General features: G+C 40.9%; 2 protein-coding genes across 7 annotated transcripts in view; both read left to right on the forward strand.

Annotated features, from left to right (window-relative positions):
• Positions 1–17,297, forward strand: part of LOC135488255 (uncharacterized) — a 45,910-nt gene that overhangs the window by 1,440 nt on the left and 27,173 nt on the right. For 4 of the 6 annotated variants that reach the window (XM_064772791.1, XM_064772831.1, XM_064772823.1 and 1 more), the window contains exons 2-5: positions 221–310; positions 651–746; positions 1,015–5,453; positions 5,949–6,011. In XM_064772791.1, coding sequence (XP_064628861.1) covers positions 221–310; positions 651–746; positions 1,015–1,214 — 386 coding nt within the window. In that variant the 3' untranslated portion in view covers positions 1,215–5,453; positions 5,949–6,011. The remainder of the gene's footprint in view (positions 1–220; positions 311–650; positions 747–1,014; positions 5,454–5,948; positions 6,012–17,297) is intronic. The other 2 variants (XM_064772815.1, XM_064772807.1) reach the window with 2 other exon arrangements.
• On the forward strand, positions 9,629–11,437 carry LOC135497205 (uncharacterized). Its single transcript, XM_064786953.1, has 5 exons — positions 9,629–9,766; positions 9,918–10,101; positions 10,388–10,618; positions 10,859–11,026; positions 11,382–11,437. Exons 1-5 carry the CDS (start codon positions 9,629–9,631, stop codon positions 11,435–11,437), a joined length of 777 nt encoding a protein of 258 aa, XP_064643023.1.

Here is a 17,297-nt window from a genome sequence, read left to right on the forward strand (position 1 = left end):
TGGGTAATTTCCAGATGAAAGTCCCACAGCCTGCTTGTTTGCATGCCCAAGTTCGTGGATTCTAGACTGGTCCCTCTGACCTTAACATCATGAATAGGCATTTGTCTTGTGTGAATCGGAGGAAAACTGTTGGTTCATCAGGCCAGTCAACAAGAAAATTTGCAAATAGAGAAGCATCTTTTGCAGTAATAAGTTATTAATAAAGATTCTTCCTCTGCAGTAATATCCTTTGAGGAAGAGTCAGATGCCGAGGGCGAGGATGAGGTTGACGACATTGGTTCAGCTGATGTTGATGTGTCTGTTACAACCGGTATGAGTATGAAGTCTTCCATTTCCAGTAATGCAAATTCTGTGAAATGAAAAGTTGGCTGTTCATGATAGCAGCAGCTGGCAATAGGATCATAAATGATTCCTCGGTGCTCTTTTTGCCAAAAATATTCTTGAGATATTCTTAGTGGAAAATACAGCCTCACAATAATTGGACAATAGTAAACTATTATAACTTTAGACATTCTGTTCATCATACACATGTGACGTATAGGGACACACTCAGTGGAAGGTGAGGTGTTTGTTCAGTCCAGCCTCTCATCTACTGATTCATTAAGAGCTTTTCTTGAAGTAGATATTATACATTACCTTTACATTTTCAGCAACTGGTGCAGGTACTTCGGCCAAGAGTTCAGCAAGTACTTCAGGTCCTTCAACACCAACAGAGGACAAAAGTGGCCAAAAGAAGGCAAAACCAGGTAGAATATGCAGTAACATACCAGTGCCAGTATCCATATGCATTGGGCAGATGTTACCCAATTTCACTCCCTTCCATTCCTAATTCACTCTCACCAAACTGGTCCCATTTTGTCTTCTTCCCCAGTTTCACCAATTCCAAGTCATAATGGAAACGTCTTTATTCTGAACAAACCAGCAAAATCTGAATCAACAAGACTGGACTATTTCCTTGTGAATTAAGCTTTTTTGTCAAAGGCCATGAGCTGACCTTACGTTTTTTCTCTTCAGTGCCATGGACAGATGAGCAGCGGCAAGCAGTGCGCCACTACTTTACTCAACATATCGCCCTAGGGAAATGTCCCAGTAAGAGAGAGGTAGAAGGCTGCCAGACTGAGGAGCCATGCCTAAAAAAACGAGCCTGGAGAAACATCAAGGACTTCGTCAGAAATGACATTGTCAAGGCCAAGAGAAAAAAATCTCTTTTTTAAGGGAAATATAAGAAGCAATAACTTAGGGGCTTGGTGGGGTTGCTACTAGTGGTAGTGATTCCCACACTAAAACAGATGCAGCAGTGAATGCCGTGTGCCAGAGTGGATCGTGGCGTGGAGGTCAACGTAGTGCACAATGAGATTTTGGAAGAGAGACAAGTTGAAAACCATTGGATAGGAGTTGGCACATGTATTATAACTGATCTGAATGTCTTAGTTTCATCGTGGAAGTTCAAGTTACAAATGAATGTTTGATTTCAGCATTGTTCTGCTGACTGTTACCTCCACTCTGGCACACGGCTTTCACTGCTGCATCTGTTTTAGTGCGGGAATCACTACTACCAGTACCAACCCTACCGAGCCCCTTTAAATGAGCTTTGCTGGCTTCAGCAGCTCTACATAGTCTCACTGCCCTATAGAATCCGGTTCATGTAATAACTGTTATTTTACGTCAGCATCAGCGATACCTGACACTACTTGTTCTCAAATCAAGGACTCCCTCAGATTTTAATAGCTGCTTTGAAACTGTTGCTCAGTACCTGTGGAAGAGACATTCTTGTTAACATTGTACAGTTTTGTTGAATTTCAAATTGCCTATTCTTGGACACGGTTAGAAGGAATTGATTTATAGATTTGGGTCAGACGGTTGTGCTTTTTTTCTGTCTGAAATTTACCATTTGGCAAATATAAAGTTCATTTATTTATTTTTCCTACATGGTAAGTCCTTAAATTTTCAAAGAGGTAAATTTCAGAGAAAAATCTCACTTCGTATGGCTATGCATTCTTTTGATGGTGTTCAGGCCCGGATATCGGGATTTTTTATGCTTGTCCTCATGTTCAGCAATCTCATTATTCTTATCATATCTTGTGTGGCACTTGAGTCCTTGATGTAACGTTTCATTGTCTGAATAGTACTAAAGTCTATTTCCACCGAGAGCATACCAAGTAGCGGTAACTTCAAACAGACCCCATGTGGGCAGCCACTTAACTTATCTAAGTAGCCATAAATACCCGGCTAGGAAAGCATCAGCTGACTGGATTTCCCAGCCTCTCAGGTAGCTATGGTCTGTTCCTAAATTTTGGTATACCCTCATTTGAAGACAATCCATGTAGGTTCACTATGCATCTGCCATTAATAACAGTACTTCATCGGATAAATTTGACCAGCAAGTCTGAACAGGGTATGAGCTTCATGGAAACAGCTGACGTCAGAGTTAAAGCAGGAATTCCCTGCTTAAATATCTTCATCTAGCAGTACTTGCCACGTGCTCTGTGCTGAATGGAGTATACACCAGGTGACCACATTTGGCTTGAATGATGCTGCATTTTTCTGAGTAATTGGTGTGACAAGCACTTCCTCTGAGGGGTTTGCCACTATGTTCTCAGTGGAAATAGACTTTAATTCAAATCGTGTCCTAGTCTCTAAATATGGGCATATGCCTCCCCCTCCTCAGGATATGATGGTCTACTCTTTGATCATGGGGTGTGGCTTGTAGTAATTATATGTTGTTTGAAATACTTTATTTTGATACTGCATCTTCCTGTATATAGTATAGGTTTGAAGTACAACGTATGTCCTAGTCTTTGAATGTGGGCTTATGCCTCCCTCAGGATATAATGTTCTAGTCTCTGATCATGGGGGGAAGGACTCCGAAATCAGCCATTGTTCATCTAATTAGGAAGAAGCCATGCCATTGTATTTTTGTTACAGTAGATTTTCAACAATATGAGGACTTGTAGGACATGTAGGTGGACAGATTTCTGTCCAGCCCCTTTCAGGTAGATCAGATCCATGACTTTCTGATATCCATCCACTCACTCCCCAACTGACCCCAGTCTTGTTGAAAGACATTTAAAGGCATTTGCATGCCACAGGTAGCTTTTAGAGTGAAGGACATTGAGCAGTTGAAAGGCGAAAGTTTAACCCTAAATGGTACTTCATGTATTGTACCTCTGAGAGGGCCCCTATTCCCCTGGCGGTACGGTGCTGCCGCCTGTCTGTAGTATAACTAACTACTTTGATGTATGTTAAAAAGTCTGGACAAAAATATAGCACAGCCACATGCTTGACATTTAGTGAGTTGGTTTCTTTCTGCTAAATACAAAGTTTACGAGGCCTGAGGCGCAGTGTCACCCATGAAATGACACATCTGGCGACCCCGGCAGGACATGAACCAACGGTTATAAACTTTATTTCATGATTTTGGAGGACATCAGGTGTTTCTCGGGAATCGGCACCAGCAAATCCACTGATGGATGCAGGGCAGTAGAGTAGCATGCACTGTGTATGACTGAGTACATCATGTACATTGGTGCGTGAGAAAGACCAAGCATGCATTATTGAAAAATGAAAATCCTAGTGGCTGGCCACTCATTTACACGCAGGTACAGAGATTACTTAATTAAAAAACGCCAAAAACACCCTGATCGTGTTGACTTTGGGCCTGATATTGGCCTACCAAGAGAGAACATTTTTATCAAAGGCCGTGGCGGACTCAAGATCACAGAGCCGTCTTTGATTAATAGAACTGTCACTGAGACGGAGCCAGACCTAGTAATTCTTGAACTCGGAACCAATGATCTATGTGATGCGAAATCGGAAGTGGATGTAAACATTTTGGCGGAACGTTTAGTTACACTTGCCAAAGCATTGCCTGTTAAGGCTGTCGTGATATGCCTTGTGGTGGGGCGCCGCCGTCGTAGTCGAAACCAGAACATTTTTGAGAAATTTGAGGAATGGCGCCAGCTCTTTAATATGAAAATAAGGACACTCATTGATTCTGAACCAAACATCAAAGCTTACAAGCACGATCGTACGATTTTGGTGAACCTAAGTAACAGCATTACAGGAGATGACATCCATGTGACTTCACAACGAGGACTGCAACTCTACAATTTTAGTATCAGGAAGGCAATCCGGATAGGCATGGGAATCGTCCGTGGAACTGGTAGGCATGGAAGCAGCTAGATGACTCGGGATTGTTTTTGTGCAAGTTCGATAAACATTCTGAGTATACCTGAACATAAATTCTTTTCAGGGACAATTAGTTCTTGATTTCATATGTGTTAGGATAGTGTTGTTTACATGCTATTATTACAAGCATTATTGTTGTTCACCTGAATGCATGCTTTACCATCGGGTCATTATATAGGTCACTCATTCATTGTTTATGTATACATTTTCCATGCTTTACTGTGGCCCTGTTGACATGTACTATTGAATGTGCGTACTAGGGGTAATGCATTTCTGTTTTAGGATAGTGTCTGGCGCATGGTGGGAGTGTGCGTGAGTTTTCAGAGCTGTAGCTGTTGAGGGAGATAAGATATGAAGGCGTGACGGACGGACACATACACGCACACACGCACACACACACGCAGACACTATGACCAGAAACAATATGGTTCCCGATCTTACTGGATCGGGAACCATAATAATATTTTGTAAGGTACAAATGTACCAATATAGGCTGACTGGCTGTGGACATATTAACTTTGACCAACATTAGCACTGGGTGGTTACTGTTGAAAGTCTAAAAGTCTGGTCATTATTGGGCATCTCTATCTACATTTGAATCCACCAAAATAATGTATTTCAGGATGTAGAAGGCAATTTGAACTGTTAGTTGTTCAAAAATGCTTGACTCAAAATAGTGCATTGAGCGATTTCTAATAATATTTACCCCGGGTCCAATAGAATAGGCAAGAACAACAGCTCGTTGCAATTTCATTTTAAAAGTGTTGCGGTATAACTGGCAGTGGCAATCTAATTAATGTAAAAATGAAAGTGAAATAGGTTACAATATTTTAATTACTGTTGACTTACTTTTTAGCATAATGTAACATTTCAGTAACCTTATTATTATTCATTTTCATTGAAGTGACAGTAAGTGAGCACATGGTCGATGGCCATTTTATTTTCATTTACATTTTATTTTCAGTACAATGCTCCAAATATAACATCCCTGTTTGTATTTACAGAAAGGTCCCATTCGGGGGTATATATCTGTACAGTAAAAACATACAGATACAATATTATACGTAATAGTATGTATATTTATTTTGAAATGTTTTGCAATTGTTTTTTTTAGGTTTACACTCTGTCATATGCCGTTTGCCACATACCGGTACAGAAACCAGTCAGGAAGAGTCCCATTTTCACTGCCCCTGTTGTGAAAAAACTTTTGTACGGAAAGACTACTTCAACAAGCACATTCAGAAATGTCAAAGGAAAGACAGCAGGTAGGCCTGGATTTCATTATTTTCCTCTTGTTCCAGGACATGAACATTATAAAAAAATCAGTACCATCTATTCAGAATTGTGATCTTTTACAAAAGTCAGTATTGAAATTTGATTTTCAGTCTCAAAATAAACAAAATATTTTGAAAGCAGTATTTTTCTAATATAATTGGACAGGTTAATTCTAAATATGTCAATTTTTGTGTTTACTTTAGCTCTGTATAGGTTGGATGGAAGTGGCAATTGCAAAGATAGTGTCCTGCCCCAGAAAATTAGTATTGGCTAACAATATTCAGAAAGCAAAGTGTGATAATAGGAGAACAATTTAGGGACAGCTATCCTTAAATTTCAACATGTTCCTATTTCTTGACTTTGGATGTCCCAATGTTTTGGCATTTACCCATACTGTATTATTTGGTTTCTGTAAAACTATATTGAGATTTTGAAATTATCTCAGTGCTTACCCACCTCTAACTTTGAGAGCCTTTTTGTTTCAGCAGACCAGAAACTAGAACTCCTCATCTTCAGGTAGAAGAACCAAGGAATGTAGATCTGACAAGGTAAGTTTTAACAATCAGCCCCTCCCCTTCCCCCGTTACTGCAGTCCCTCCTACAGAGTAAAGTTTCAAGATATCTCTTGTGGAAATGATATTTATGGCATAGATTTATTAGTGCTGGTATTGTTTAGGTAACCAAGTTGATCACCTCTTGGGACCTCTATAGATATTTTCTCCAGAATATCAGTATTTTAACAAGGCATCAGTAGATGCGGTGTCCCCCGCTGAGGGGATGGTTTGTTGGAGGGTGGTGTTTTCGAGTTGGGGGTCTGGAAATGGAATGTATGGGCTTTCTGAAATTTGGAAGGAAGTCTTTGGGTCAGCCTGGGAACTTCAAGTCCGAGAAATTGGTAGTATGTATCATGAAAAAGAGGATGATAAATTAACTCTTTAAGGGACATACTTGGTCATACATTTTCAAACACTAGTTGGTACATGAAGAAATGGTCAGTGAATGCCGATATCAGTGCCAACGGTCGTCACGGAATCAGTCTTTTTGAGTTTATCGATGTTCATGAGGAAAATAAAAAAAACTAACTTTCTTCTGGCCAGAGTCCTCTATTAAAACATGTGTACGTTACGTGTACATTGCTGTGCATAAGTTTTGGTAAAAAAAGTACTCATTGGACCAATCAATCTGCACAAAATTGTATATGCGTCAAGAAGAACCCTTTGCCAATAGCATAATAAAGTTTAAAAACATTCCATTACCGATTGCCTGAGAAAAAGAGATTTCCGTACACCATATCCATCAAAACGTACCTGGCGCATTGATATGGCCCTGTCAAAGTACAAGTTCTAAACTGACCAGTGAGACCACATTTTCTTAAATATATTATCAAAAAGCATATTTCTATGATGGCCTGACTCTGTAGATTAAGAATCAACCACAGATTGAGAATTAATTCCACTTTGGTCCATGAGCTTGTGCCACACTTCCGGTCGTGGATGAATACATGTCTCTGCCCTTCTATTCAAGTTTGCCCGACGCGAATTTTTTTCTCATAAAATTGGGGAGGTATATGGGCGGTTATTACCGCAAATAAAGACAAACCAAAGCAAAGACACTTGTGTAGCATATCAAGGACACGTAGATTGATACTCCTATGTGTGCCACATCAAAGACATCTGGGGCCTTATTCACCAACTTCACGCAACGCAAGCAAATTTGCGTGCACGCAACTGACAGTTGCGGGGAACCGCAACTTGCGTTGCGTCGTAGTCACAAAACTAGACGCAATGTTAAAGGGGATCTGACGGGTTGGAATTTTTTAATTTCAGTAATTTAATTCGTTTTACTAGGTATTCAAGTTCAAAAACCCAAATTTTAAATCCGCTCTTCCGAACCATCATTGTGTAACACGCGTCCAAATGTACCTTGTCAAAGAAAAACAGTTCGAATTACGCGCGCAAAAAACTTAGTCCGTGACGTCATACCGAGAACGCACGATTCACATCCGGGAATTTCCATACATCATTTATCATTTATCAACTTACAAAGCGATCAGAGTTTGAGCATGGTTAAACAGTGTGTTGCTGCAAACTGCAGCCATCGAGACAACAGACTTTTTGAGTTTCCCGATCCGAAGAAGTTGAAGGACGGAACGACCGAAGAAGTGAGGCAAAAGACTGCGGAATTGCGGCGAAAATGGACCCGTTTTGTGAAGGCGAAACGAGACAAATGGGAACCGTCGGATAGCGTGAATGGCAGCGTTCTGTGCTATAAACACTTCAAAGATGACTGCTTCAAGAATCTGATGAAGTATAACACTGGCTACGCAAAAAAGTGAGTGTTTGTTATTATTATTACTCTTGCTTTTCAATGTTGCAGATCAGAGGATGATCTCATGATCTTGACCCTTCACCACTGATGATTGATTGATGTGACCAAACTGCTGAGCATATGCTAACTAGGCCTATACTATAATTATTAGAGCATCAGCATGGTATGTAGAGTGAGTAGGCTACATACATGTATATTGAACTGTATCATCTATTTTTCAGATTGCAACGAACAGATTGGGCTGTGCCAACCATTCACCTGGTTTCGGAGAATGAGAGTACCCCACAGAGGCCAAGGGCGGCATTTCGAAATCGGGAGAGGCGCCGTCTTGCTAATGATGCCATATCGGAGTTGGTTGTCAAGGAGAAAGAGGATGCTGCAAATGTTGAGGCACGAGAGATTCCCCATGGCCCTGATCCAGCTGATTCACCTGTCGACATCATTGTTGATTGTGATGCTGTGGAGGTTGCTCCAAAAGTAGATCTGGTATCAAAGCGTACGTATTAATAACATACTATTGATTCAGCTACATAAGAAGTGATGAGGCCTACTCAGCATAGTTTTTATTAGTGAAGCTCAAGGAGGTTTGAGACATTGAGAGAGCTAGTCATAGGCCTAATTCATCAGTTGCTGCAAGTTACAGTACCAAGTAAGTTGAGGCTATTTAAACTATTACTAGCCTATATCATTAATTATTATTTCAGGCACCCAGACACCCAGAAGGATGAGGCCTCCCTATAGGTCTGTAGGGATTCAATGCTCTCTTCTAACAGACCCAGAGCCACCGAGGAAGAAAGCCAGGGATAGGTCTGGTGACGGAGAGGATGATGACTTGACTGATAATGATATGGAGTACACTGATGATGGGGCAGAAGATGATCCAAATGATGCAGATTACCTTCCAGAGGAGGACATGGAGATTCAGGACTCCGACGATGAGGACTGCCTCACTCAGGTGGCATTTGATGAAATACAGTAAGTTAACATGATTGAATCTTTGAAAGCTATTCATGCTGGGATATTTCAGGCCTGAATTTAAAAACAACTCACAGTACTACATGGCCTCCTTCTACTACTTTCTGCAATGCGGGTGCAACCTGAGATGTCTTAATATAATTCACAATTCAGCAGTAGTTATTCAGAACCATGGTGTTGCTGAATGATTATCAAAAATAGAATTCACGACAAATAGAATGATATGATAAACAATGTCTTTATTTCAGAAATGAACCAGTTCCTCCGCATCAGGAACCAAAGTATATTGTCTTTGAGTCTGCTCTGGTGGAGCTCTTTGATACCTGTACCACTTGCAGTCATCCCACAAGTATTTCGAAGCGGGTTTTTGGCTCCATGGTTACGTTCAGGGCAAAGTGCAGTAAATGTGGCAGCACCAGGGAGTGGGACAGTCAGCCCAAAGTCGGAGCCATGCCGATACTGAACATTCTCCTGAGTGGTGCCATCCTGTTTTCGGGCTCTCTGACAAGCAAGGTCCTCCGACTCTTCAGGTGAGCAACCTCTTCAGTGTGCTGCTGACTGTACAATCATTGAATGTTTTGCAGTTAAGTTTGAAATTAGTTTGCTCCTTCAAATGTGCTATGCCAATTAGTACATGACAGCCAATTTTATTCATTCACTTAGGGTTGACCATAAAATTATAAGAAAATCTGATTGGCTGTCTTTGGAAAATAAGTAAGTTCTTCTCGAAGTTAAACAATTATGTTGAATTTTCAGCTTCCTAAACATCAAGAGTTGTGTTGCAAGGACCTTTTACCGTCACCAGACGAAGTATTTGCACACGGCAGTGGAAAATACTTGGAAGCAATCACAAGCAACACTTATGGAATCCCTGCAGGACAAGGAATTGGTGATAGGAGGAGACGGACGGTGCGACTCCATGGGGCATAGTGCCAAATTTGGCAGTTACGTTTTTATGGAGCTTGACATCAACAAACTGTTGTCAATTGAGTTAGTACAGGTGAGTACTTTTCCTTTCCAATCACCTGCTTTGATATATAATTGCTTTTTAGAATCAATATTTTGCAGAGATGTGTCAAAAGTGTTGAGACTTTGTAAGATCACACATGTGTAATTGTCTCACTCGCAGTAATTTCTTTTTTTTGTTGCAGAGTAATGAGGCACCAAAGCAAGCCAGCACCAACATGGAGCTCGTTGGGATAAAAAGGAGTGCCCCCTTTTTCAAGGATTACAGTATAAAGGCAGTGATAACAGACCGGCACAGATCATTGGCCAAGTGGATCAAGGAGAGTTGGAAAGTGACCCATTACTTTGATTGTTGGCATGTCGTCAAAGGTGCGTATTAAATTCAGAACATCCGTGTTTTTCACAGTATTTCAATATGATAGTGTTGGTCTTTTTGGGAGGTGATGGTTATTATTGAGCCACTGAATGGAAATTCGTCCCCGAATCGGCAGAGAATAATGCAGAAAAGTGAGATGTGGATGACAGTGACCGGTTTCTGCACATACTTTTTCTGGACTTGGCATTGGGTAGATTTCAATTCAAGTCCAATACCTTCTAGATTAACTACTAGTATTGTCTATTTTCTTACTAATATTTAATATACTTGTTTCTCTAGGTCTATGCAAGAAGATGGAGAAACTGGCCAAGAAGAAGGGGATGGAATCCATCAGAGACTGGATCAAAAGCATCAAATACCACCTCTACTGGTGCGTGATGTCCTCCCCTGAAGGTGACAGAGAGATGATTAAAAAGAAGTGGCTGGCATGTGTAGACCACATCCAAAATAAGCACAAGAACTGTGTGCATGGGCGGCTGAAGGGTAAACGAAGGAAATGGTTGAAAAAGAGTAGGTTATCAAAATGTGATGCTTACGTCGGTTAGATTTCAAATGAGAGCACGTTGAATCGATACGCAAGATCCACCAAATTACTCTTTTTGTGGGGGTGCATTACGGGTTCACTGCCACATATGTCAAATGAGTTAAGTAGAGCTCTATTTTGCTCAAAGACAAGCAATTATTTTTGTGGTACACATGTAAATTTATTTAGCTGCACATTTACTATATTTTTGTGTGGTGATTTTTCAGGAACAGAAGTGTGCGACGAGCTTGTCGATCTCTTGACGAAGAAAATGCTGCTGAATGACATCAGCAAAATGTCAGCCTTGGGACAGACCAGTGGAGTAGAAGCATACCACAGTGTTCTGAACCACTTTGCCCCGAAGATGATTAAATTCTCGCACAGCGGAATGTATAGTAGGTGAGTGAACACAAATGTTAGCTGGAGATGAGAAATATCAATACCAAGTAGGCCTCCAGGTTTTCAAAGTGAATTGCTGGTATGTACTTGTGCATTGAGCACTAATCTAGTTAGTACAGAAAACCTAGCGGCTGTGACAATGTCTCCAGTTGGTCCTATCTCATATCGGTATTCCTTCACGGTATGGTGGCTGCAACACTGTATGGTAGTCGCCGACTGGTCACATCTCTGCAGTTGAGAACTGCCAAAAGTGTTTTTTCTGGGGGGGGGGGGCTCACATCAAACCCTGTAAAAGCTACATGTTGCACTGTGAGAGAAATTACTGATAATTTACTGCACTATCCTTTTCAGGCTCCGTCTTGCTGCTCTCCATTATAATGAGAATGCTGGTAGACCTCAGGCTATAACAATGGCTGGTGAAAATCGCTACAAGATCGACTTTCCAAAGTACAAGGCCGGGGATATGCAGTCAAGAAAATCCTAGTTGGAGCAACATACAGTGAGTTCTAATGTGCTCTCTTGCTTTAGAAATATATAAACAACAAACAAATAAATATTTAGGAATGACTGTATTATTAGATGACTTATTCATAACAAAGTTCTATCATGTTGACAATGAAATAACAATAATTATGTACTAATATGTTTATTCTATTTCCACTTCCAGATTACGTTGAAGACTGCTTTCAGAATCTAATGGAACTAGTGTACACACAGCGAACCATTACAAGCAGACCAGAGCCACCGCCACTTTCTGCATCATTTGTAAAGCCAGATATGAGGGAGGCAGTTACAGCTTTTAGATCACGCTTCAATCACGTCTGAATCAGAGTTGTGGATTCTCCTGAACCCCTGCTGCCATGAACCCACGGAACTGAAACTGTTCTTCCTCCCCAGGTGGGGGGAAGTGTGCTCGGACACAGGATAATGCACACGATGGCAACACAACACGGTTGTCTTTCCCTATGTATCCCCAACACCACCGCACCAATTGTCTGTATGAAATGTGTCTATATTTGTCATTTTGCGGTCCATCAAAAGCTCTCCCCTTGTACTGCTGTCTATAATACAGCCAAGCAGTCTGTAATGACCAGACACTTAAACACACTGAGTCAAATCCCGGGTGTTCGGTAATGCATTTCGGCTCCCCGTTATTTCTGCGCTCTTCCTCGCCAATCTCTGCAATCTTGTTCAGGACTTGATCACGTTCCTTGCAACAGTTGTTCTCCTTCACCTTTGGCAGTGTTTGGCAGTTGCCACATTTGCACCTGCAAAAAGATGACAATGATTATAAGAAAGCTGTGTTGTATTGTATATTTTTACAAGTTACTTAAACATGTAAATTTTCATCATGATGCATTGCCATCGTATTTGTAAATACAGTCAAGGAACTATCAAATCAAATAATGCCTTCTTGTTATCATTTATTAATCAACCTGTTTGTTCACTGCAACAAGATGTTTGGGGCGTGCATGTATATTTGTACAAGTGGTTGCACTCCCTGATACTCTCAGCCAAGCTGGCTGTGGTGTGTACCATGTGCAGTGTACTGTTTTACATGGAGGGTGGAGGTGGATGCAAAATGACCGACCATAGAACCAAAGCCCAACTACAAACATCCACAGAGAAAACAGAATTCTTTCCATTCCCGAGTTCTCATAATCATTCATAGTCACGGCATTCGGAGCTCACCATTCTCCCAAACGAGCAGGATCAAGTCGCCATCTCATGTCATTTTCGTCGTCCTCATCGATGTCGATATCGGCGGCGCCTTCTTCACCTTCAAACACCGGTTCAAACATGTATGGTCCAAATTGATCGGGGTCTTCATTAGCTTCTTGATCTCCTTGGTCATCTCCATCGCCGTAATCGATGAATCCTCTCGCATTCAGATCAGAATCCGTGCTAAAATCGCTAAAATCGCTCGAGTAATCCTCATTCGCCGCCATGTTTTCTTGAAGTGCTCCAGGAACAGCGTTCTCGGAGTGATGTCACGGATCTATTTATAGCATTTCTTGGCGAGTTCAGACAATCTTGTGCGTTTTCGACCAAAAGCCCAAATAACTTCACGGGTGATGTATTTTTGCGCATTAAACGTGCGTGACTGTATTTTAATGAATATAATGCAAACAATAAGCCAAGAGAAAGCCGTTTTAACCCCAAACCGTCAGATCCCCTTTAAGTTGTCAACGCCAGTATAAGTGACCGCGCAAATGGTTATGTAACCGTGAATGCCTCTAAGAATTGGCCATTCTGCATGTAACTATTTTGCGGTAAGCAGGATAATCGCCGTGTCTTAGGCCTACGGTACTGTATAGCCCTACATTATTGAGTCATGTCTTCTGCCAAGCAGAAACGAAAGGCGAATTTTTCGGAAACAGAGAAAAGGGTGCTGTTGAATGATGTTGAAAAATACTACTCCATAATAAACGGGAAGTTCGGTGATTCTGTGACTATGCAGAGGAAAAACGAAACGTGGAAAAAGATCACCGATCACGTAAATGCTGCATCGACCTGTCTTCGGACTGTAGACGAAATTAAAAAGAAGTGGGAGGATCTTAAAACACGAACCAAGAGAAAAGCCACTGGTATTAAAAAGACTGTGAACGAAACTGGTAATGTGCCGTTAAAGGATACGCCTGTCGAACAACTAACGGACGTCGACAACCGGATTGTCGGCCTGCTGGGGGTTATACGAACCCAGGGAATTGATGGTGGGATAGATACGGATGTACCAAAGGATAAACCAGTTGCCAGAAAGCCAACATTCTGGTTCAAGAGCACGAGGAGGACACTGATGACGAAACTCAGGTAAGTAAAAGGTGACCGATTTAATGGGTGGGATGAATAACGACTAGTAAATGTGTTTACTTCAGTTTTACACAGTGAAGCCTTATACATTTGTACAGCAGAAATGAAGTAAAAGCATTTACTAGTCTTTATTTATCCCACCCAATAAAGACCTCATTGTGTGTGATGAAAGGCAAACTTTAGGCGAACTTTTTGTATTGTTTACTCTCCTTTTTCTAAAGCCGATGATACAGTAAATTAGAAAAAGAAGGAAAGAAGTTCAACATTTATAAACAACAATCAAAACACTTTATTTTTGATTAAACTCAATAGAACAAGCAAATAACATGAAAAGGCTTCCACAACAAAGAACACTTGGGCATAGTCCGGATTACAGAGGCTTTATCAAAACTGAACATAAAATGCATTTTTTACAGGACATGTTTGACTCGGCGGTTACCGAAGACGATTATGACTTGGCTCAAAGTCATAGGCCACGGTCGACATCTACGGCTACATCCAAAAGACAGAGAACACCGTCTCCCATCCCATCAACATCCGCCAGAAACAAAAGAACCACTGGTCATGCTGGTACTACAGTAGTATCGGAGCAATTGCTCGCAATTGAAAAGGAGCGGTTGGATGTCGAGAAAAAACGACTCCAGTTGGAGGAACGACGTCTTGACGCAGAGATGAGACGACTCCGTATTGACGAGGCACGCTGGCAACAAGAACGCGACGCGGCAACTCGTCATTCCACCGATGAGCACGGAGTGAAACGCCCTGCTGTTAGCCATACATGTACCACATCCATCCTCGGCACCCAGTGGTTTTCCATATGCTCCAGCTCTCGCTATTACAAACCCCTGGGGAAATCCATGCCCACCGATTGTAGCGGTAGAAAAAAAAGCGCCCAATCAGAGCGTCGGTTGTATTTGAGTCTCGGAAAATCGTAAACCACGGACCCAGGAATTAATGCTCTCAGATGCACTATCAATTGTAGTCTTTTGCGCCATAGGGCTCGGGTCCGAGGTAGGTTAGTTAAATTTCAAAGATGGCGTCAATCAGCGCCATGAAACGCGTATTTTCATTAGTTGCTATTTTTAGAACATCCGGGTATTTATGAAAATTCTGAATTTTTCAGTGCTGTTCCTTCGTATTGCGCGCACCCCGCTGCAAATTTATTTCACTACTTAATTAAAACACAATTACACGTCTACACAATGTTTAACAGCATAGAATCGATGAAGTATAAAACGATTTAACGATAGGATTATCTTAAACTTTATTCATATACATTTTATTGTCATATAAAACACTATATATACATACATTACGCACAGTATATCAGGTTATCAGAACAGCCACCCTTCGCTGTCGATTCTAATGGATTTTCTCAGGGTTTTGTATGGGACGTAGGAGTATCAAAAACCTGAAGCTCAGGATGGTACCACATCAGACGAGTTCACTAACTTATCATCTTTCTAACTGTAGATGTACACGACACCAATAAATTTCCCAGCTTTCAACTATATCAGCTATAATAGTACTTCTAGTACATACAGTTAATTAAAGTAAATGTGAACTTAAACTAGTTTCGTGTTTCATCACTAACTTGTGTTGGAAATATTAAAACTTTGCCTTTTTGGGGGCTACTTGGTGACATAAACAAGATGAACATGAAAGACATTGCGTAGTTTTTTTTAAATGGTTATTCTATCAACAGTATTATTTTTGATTAAACTCATTGATTAGAACATAAAATAAAGTACTGTTGATGGAATAACTTCTTTTTAAATGGACGCGATTTTGTTATCTGCATGTGGCAAACTAGCCCCCATAAGGCACAGTTTTACGGTATTTGAAATTTTGAAGGTTCAAAGGCGATTTAATGATTACTTCTTAATGAAGAATTATCATGCTTATACGGGGTGTCCCAGAAAGTTTGCCGGTAATGTATTTAGGTAAAATCGAAAATTTACGCCTAGGGAGTTATAAAGTGGGGGAACCGAATGGGGAATATGAAAACTTTTTTCAGTTTAATGCACAAACGATATAATAGTAAATTTGCACTTTACTGAAATGATTTGTCGAATGAAGATAAGAAATAAATATGTGAAACTGTTGAACCCGACCAACTTTCTGAGACACCCTGTATAGATACATCAGTATCATGCTATTCGACCTTAATTTGCAAAGTGGTTTCTGATTATCTCATTTCTTATTATTTCACCATCGTTTGGGTTATTCGGAAGAGGAGGGTTCATGTCATTGTCTGGGTTGTCGTCGACATTTGGGGGTGCATTAGGCTGAAGGGGCACACCATTTTCCTCACATATGTTATGCAAAACAGCTGTAGCAGTAATGACCTTTAAGCATCTCTCTGGTCTCAGTGTTAGAGCTCCACCTGAAATAAGAAATAAAGAAAACTGCATTTTTGTCGAAGATTGTTAGTTCGGGCACAAACCGTATCGGTTAATTTGGTGAAGATGACGCATATGCTCTCAACACCTTTGTTAAAAAAATATACTGTTCAAAAGTACTTTTTGTATAGCTGCAGAAAGATTAGCTGGTAAAAACCTAGTGATCACCTTCGACACTCATAAGTGAAACTTAATAATAAACTGATGAAAATTTACGTCGCAGTTGAGCATTTGCACGAAGATCTGTTTAATTGCTTGCGCCTAAACTACAGGGTTACCCAATAAAATGTCCAAAAGCTAATGGATTCACCATTACATTTGGACATTTTATTGGGTCATCCTTTGTATTCAACATATTCAAACTAGTAAGAAAAATTAGAATGACGGAAAGTTTTACCATTTCGGTGAAGGCATAACCACCTCATTTTCCATCTACCAAATGTCCCTTCAATCTTCTGTCGAGTCCTTCTGTGATTCCTGTTATAACTCCTTTCCGCTTCGTCTCTAGGGTGCTGGATAGGAGTAAGAAGCCAAGGGCGCAGCAGATATGCACGGTCTCCGAGCAGCTGGCCAACGGGAAATTCTCCATGCTCAAAATGTGTGCTAAGGTGACAATTATTCCAGATAAATGCATCATGAGTAGCCCCAGGCCATCGGGCTACCAAATTTGTGAACTTCATGTCACTATCACATATGCCCTAAACGTTTATTGCATGAGAATGCTTTCTTGAAACATACGCATCTTCATGTAATGATGGTGTCACGATTGGCACAAGACTTCCATCAACACAACCGATCACATTAGGAATGCGACGACGCGGACTATAGAAGCCTTCTTTAATGGCTTGTAGTCTATCTGGATATCTAGGGAAGGTAATGACGTTTGGAGCGACTGCAGTGAGGGCAGTTGCTACCCTCAGAATTATACGGGAAACCGAGCTCTGAGAAATGCCACAGAGGTCACCACTCACATACTGAAAGTTTTCATTGGCAAAGTATCGCAATGCACACAGTACTTGTAACGTGGGAGGAATCGCATGGTTTCGCCGTGTGG

The sequence above is a fragment of the Lineus longissimus genome, chromosome 1 (genome assembly GCF_910592395.1).
Source record: "Lineus longissimus chromosome 1, tnLinLong1.2, whole genome shotgun sequence".
NCBI classification, from domain to species: domain Eukaryota; kingdom Metazoa; phylum Nemertea; class Pilidiophora; order Heteronemertea; family Lineidae; genus Lineus; species Lineus longissimus.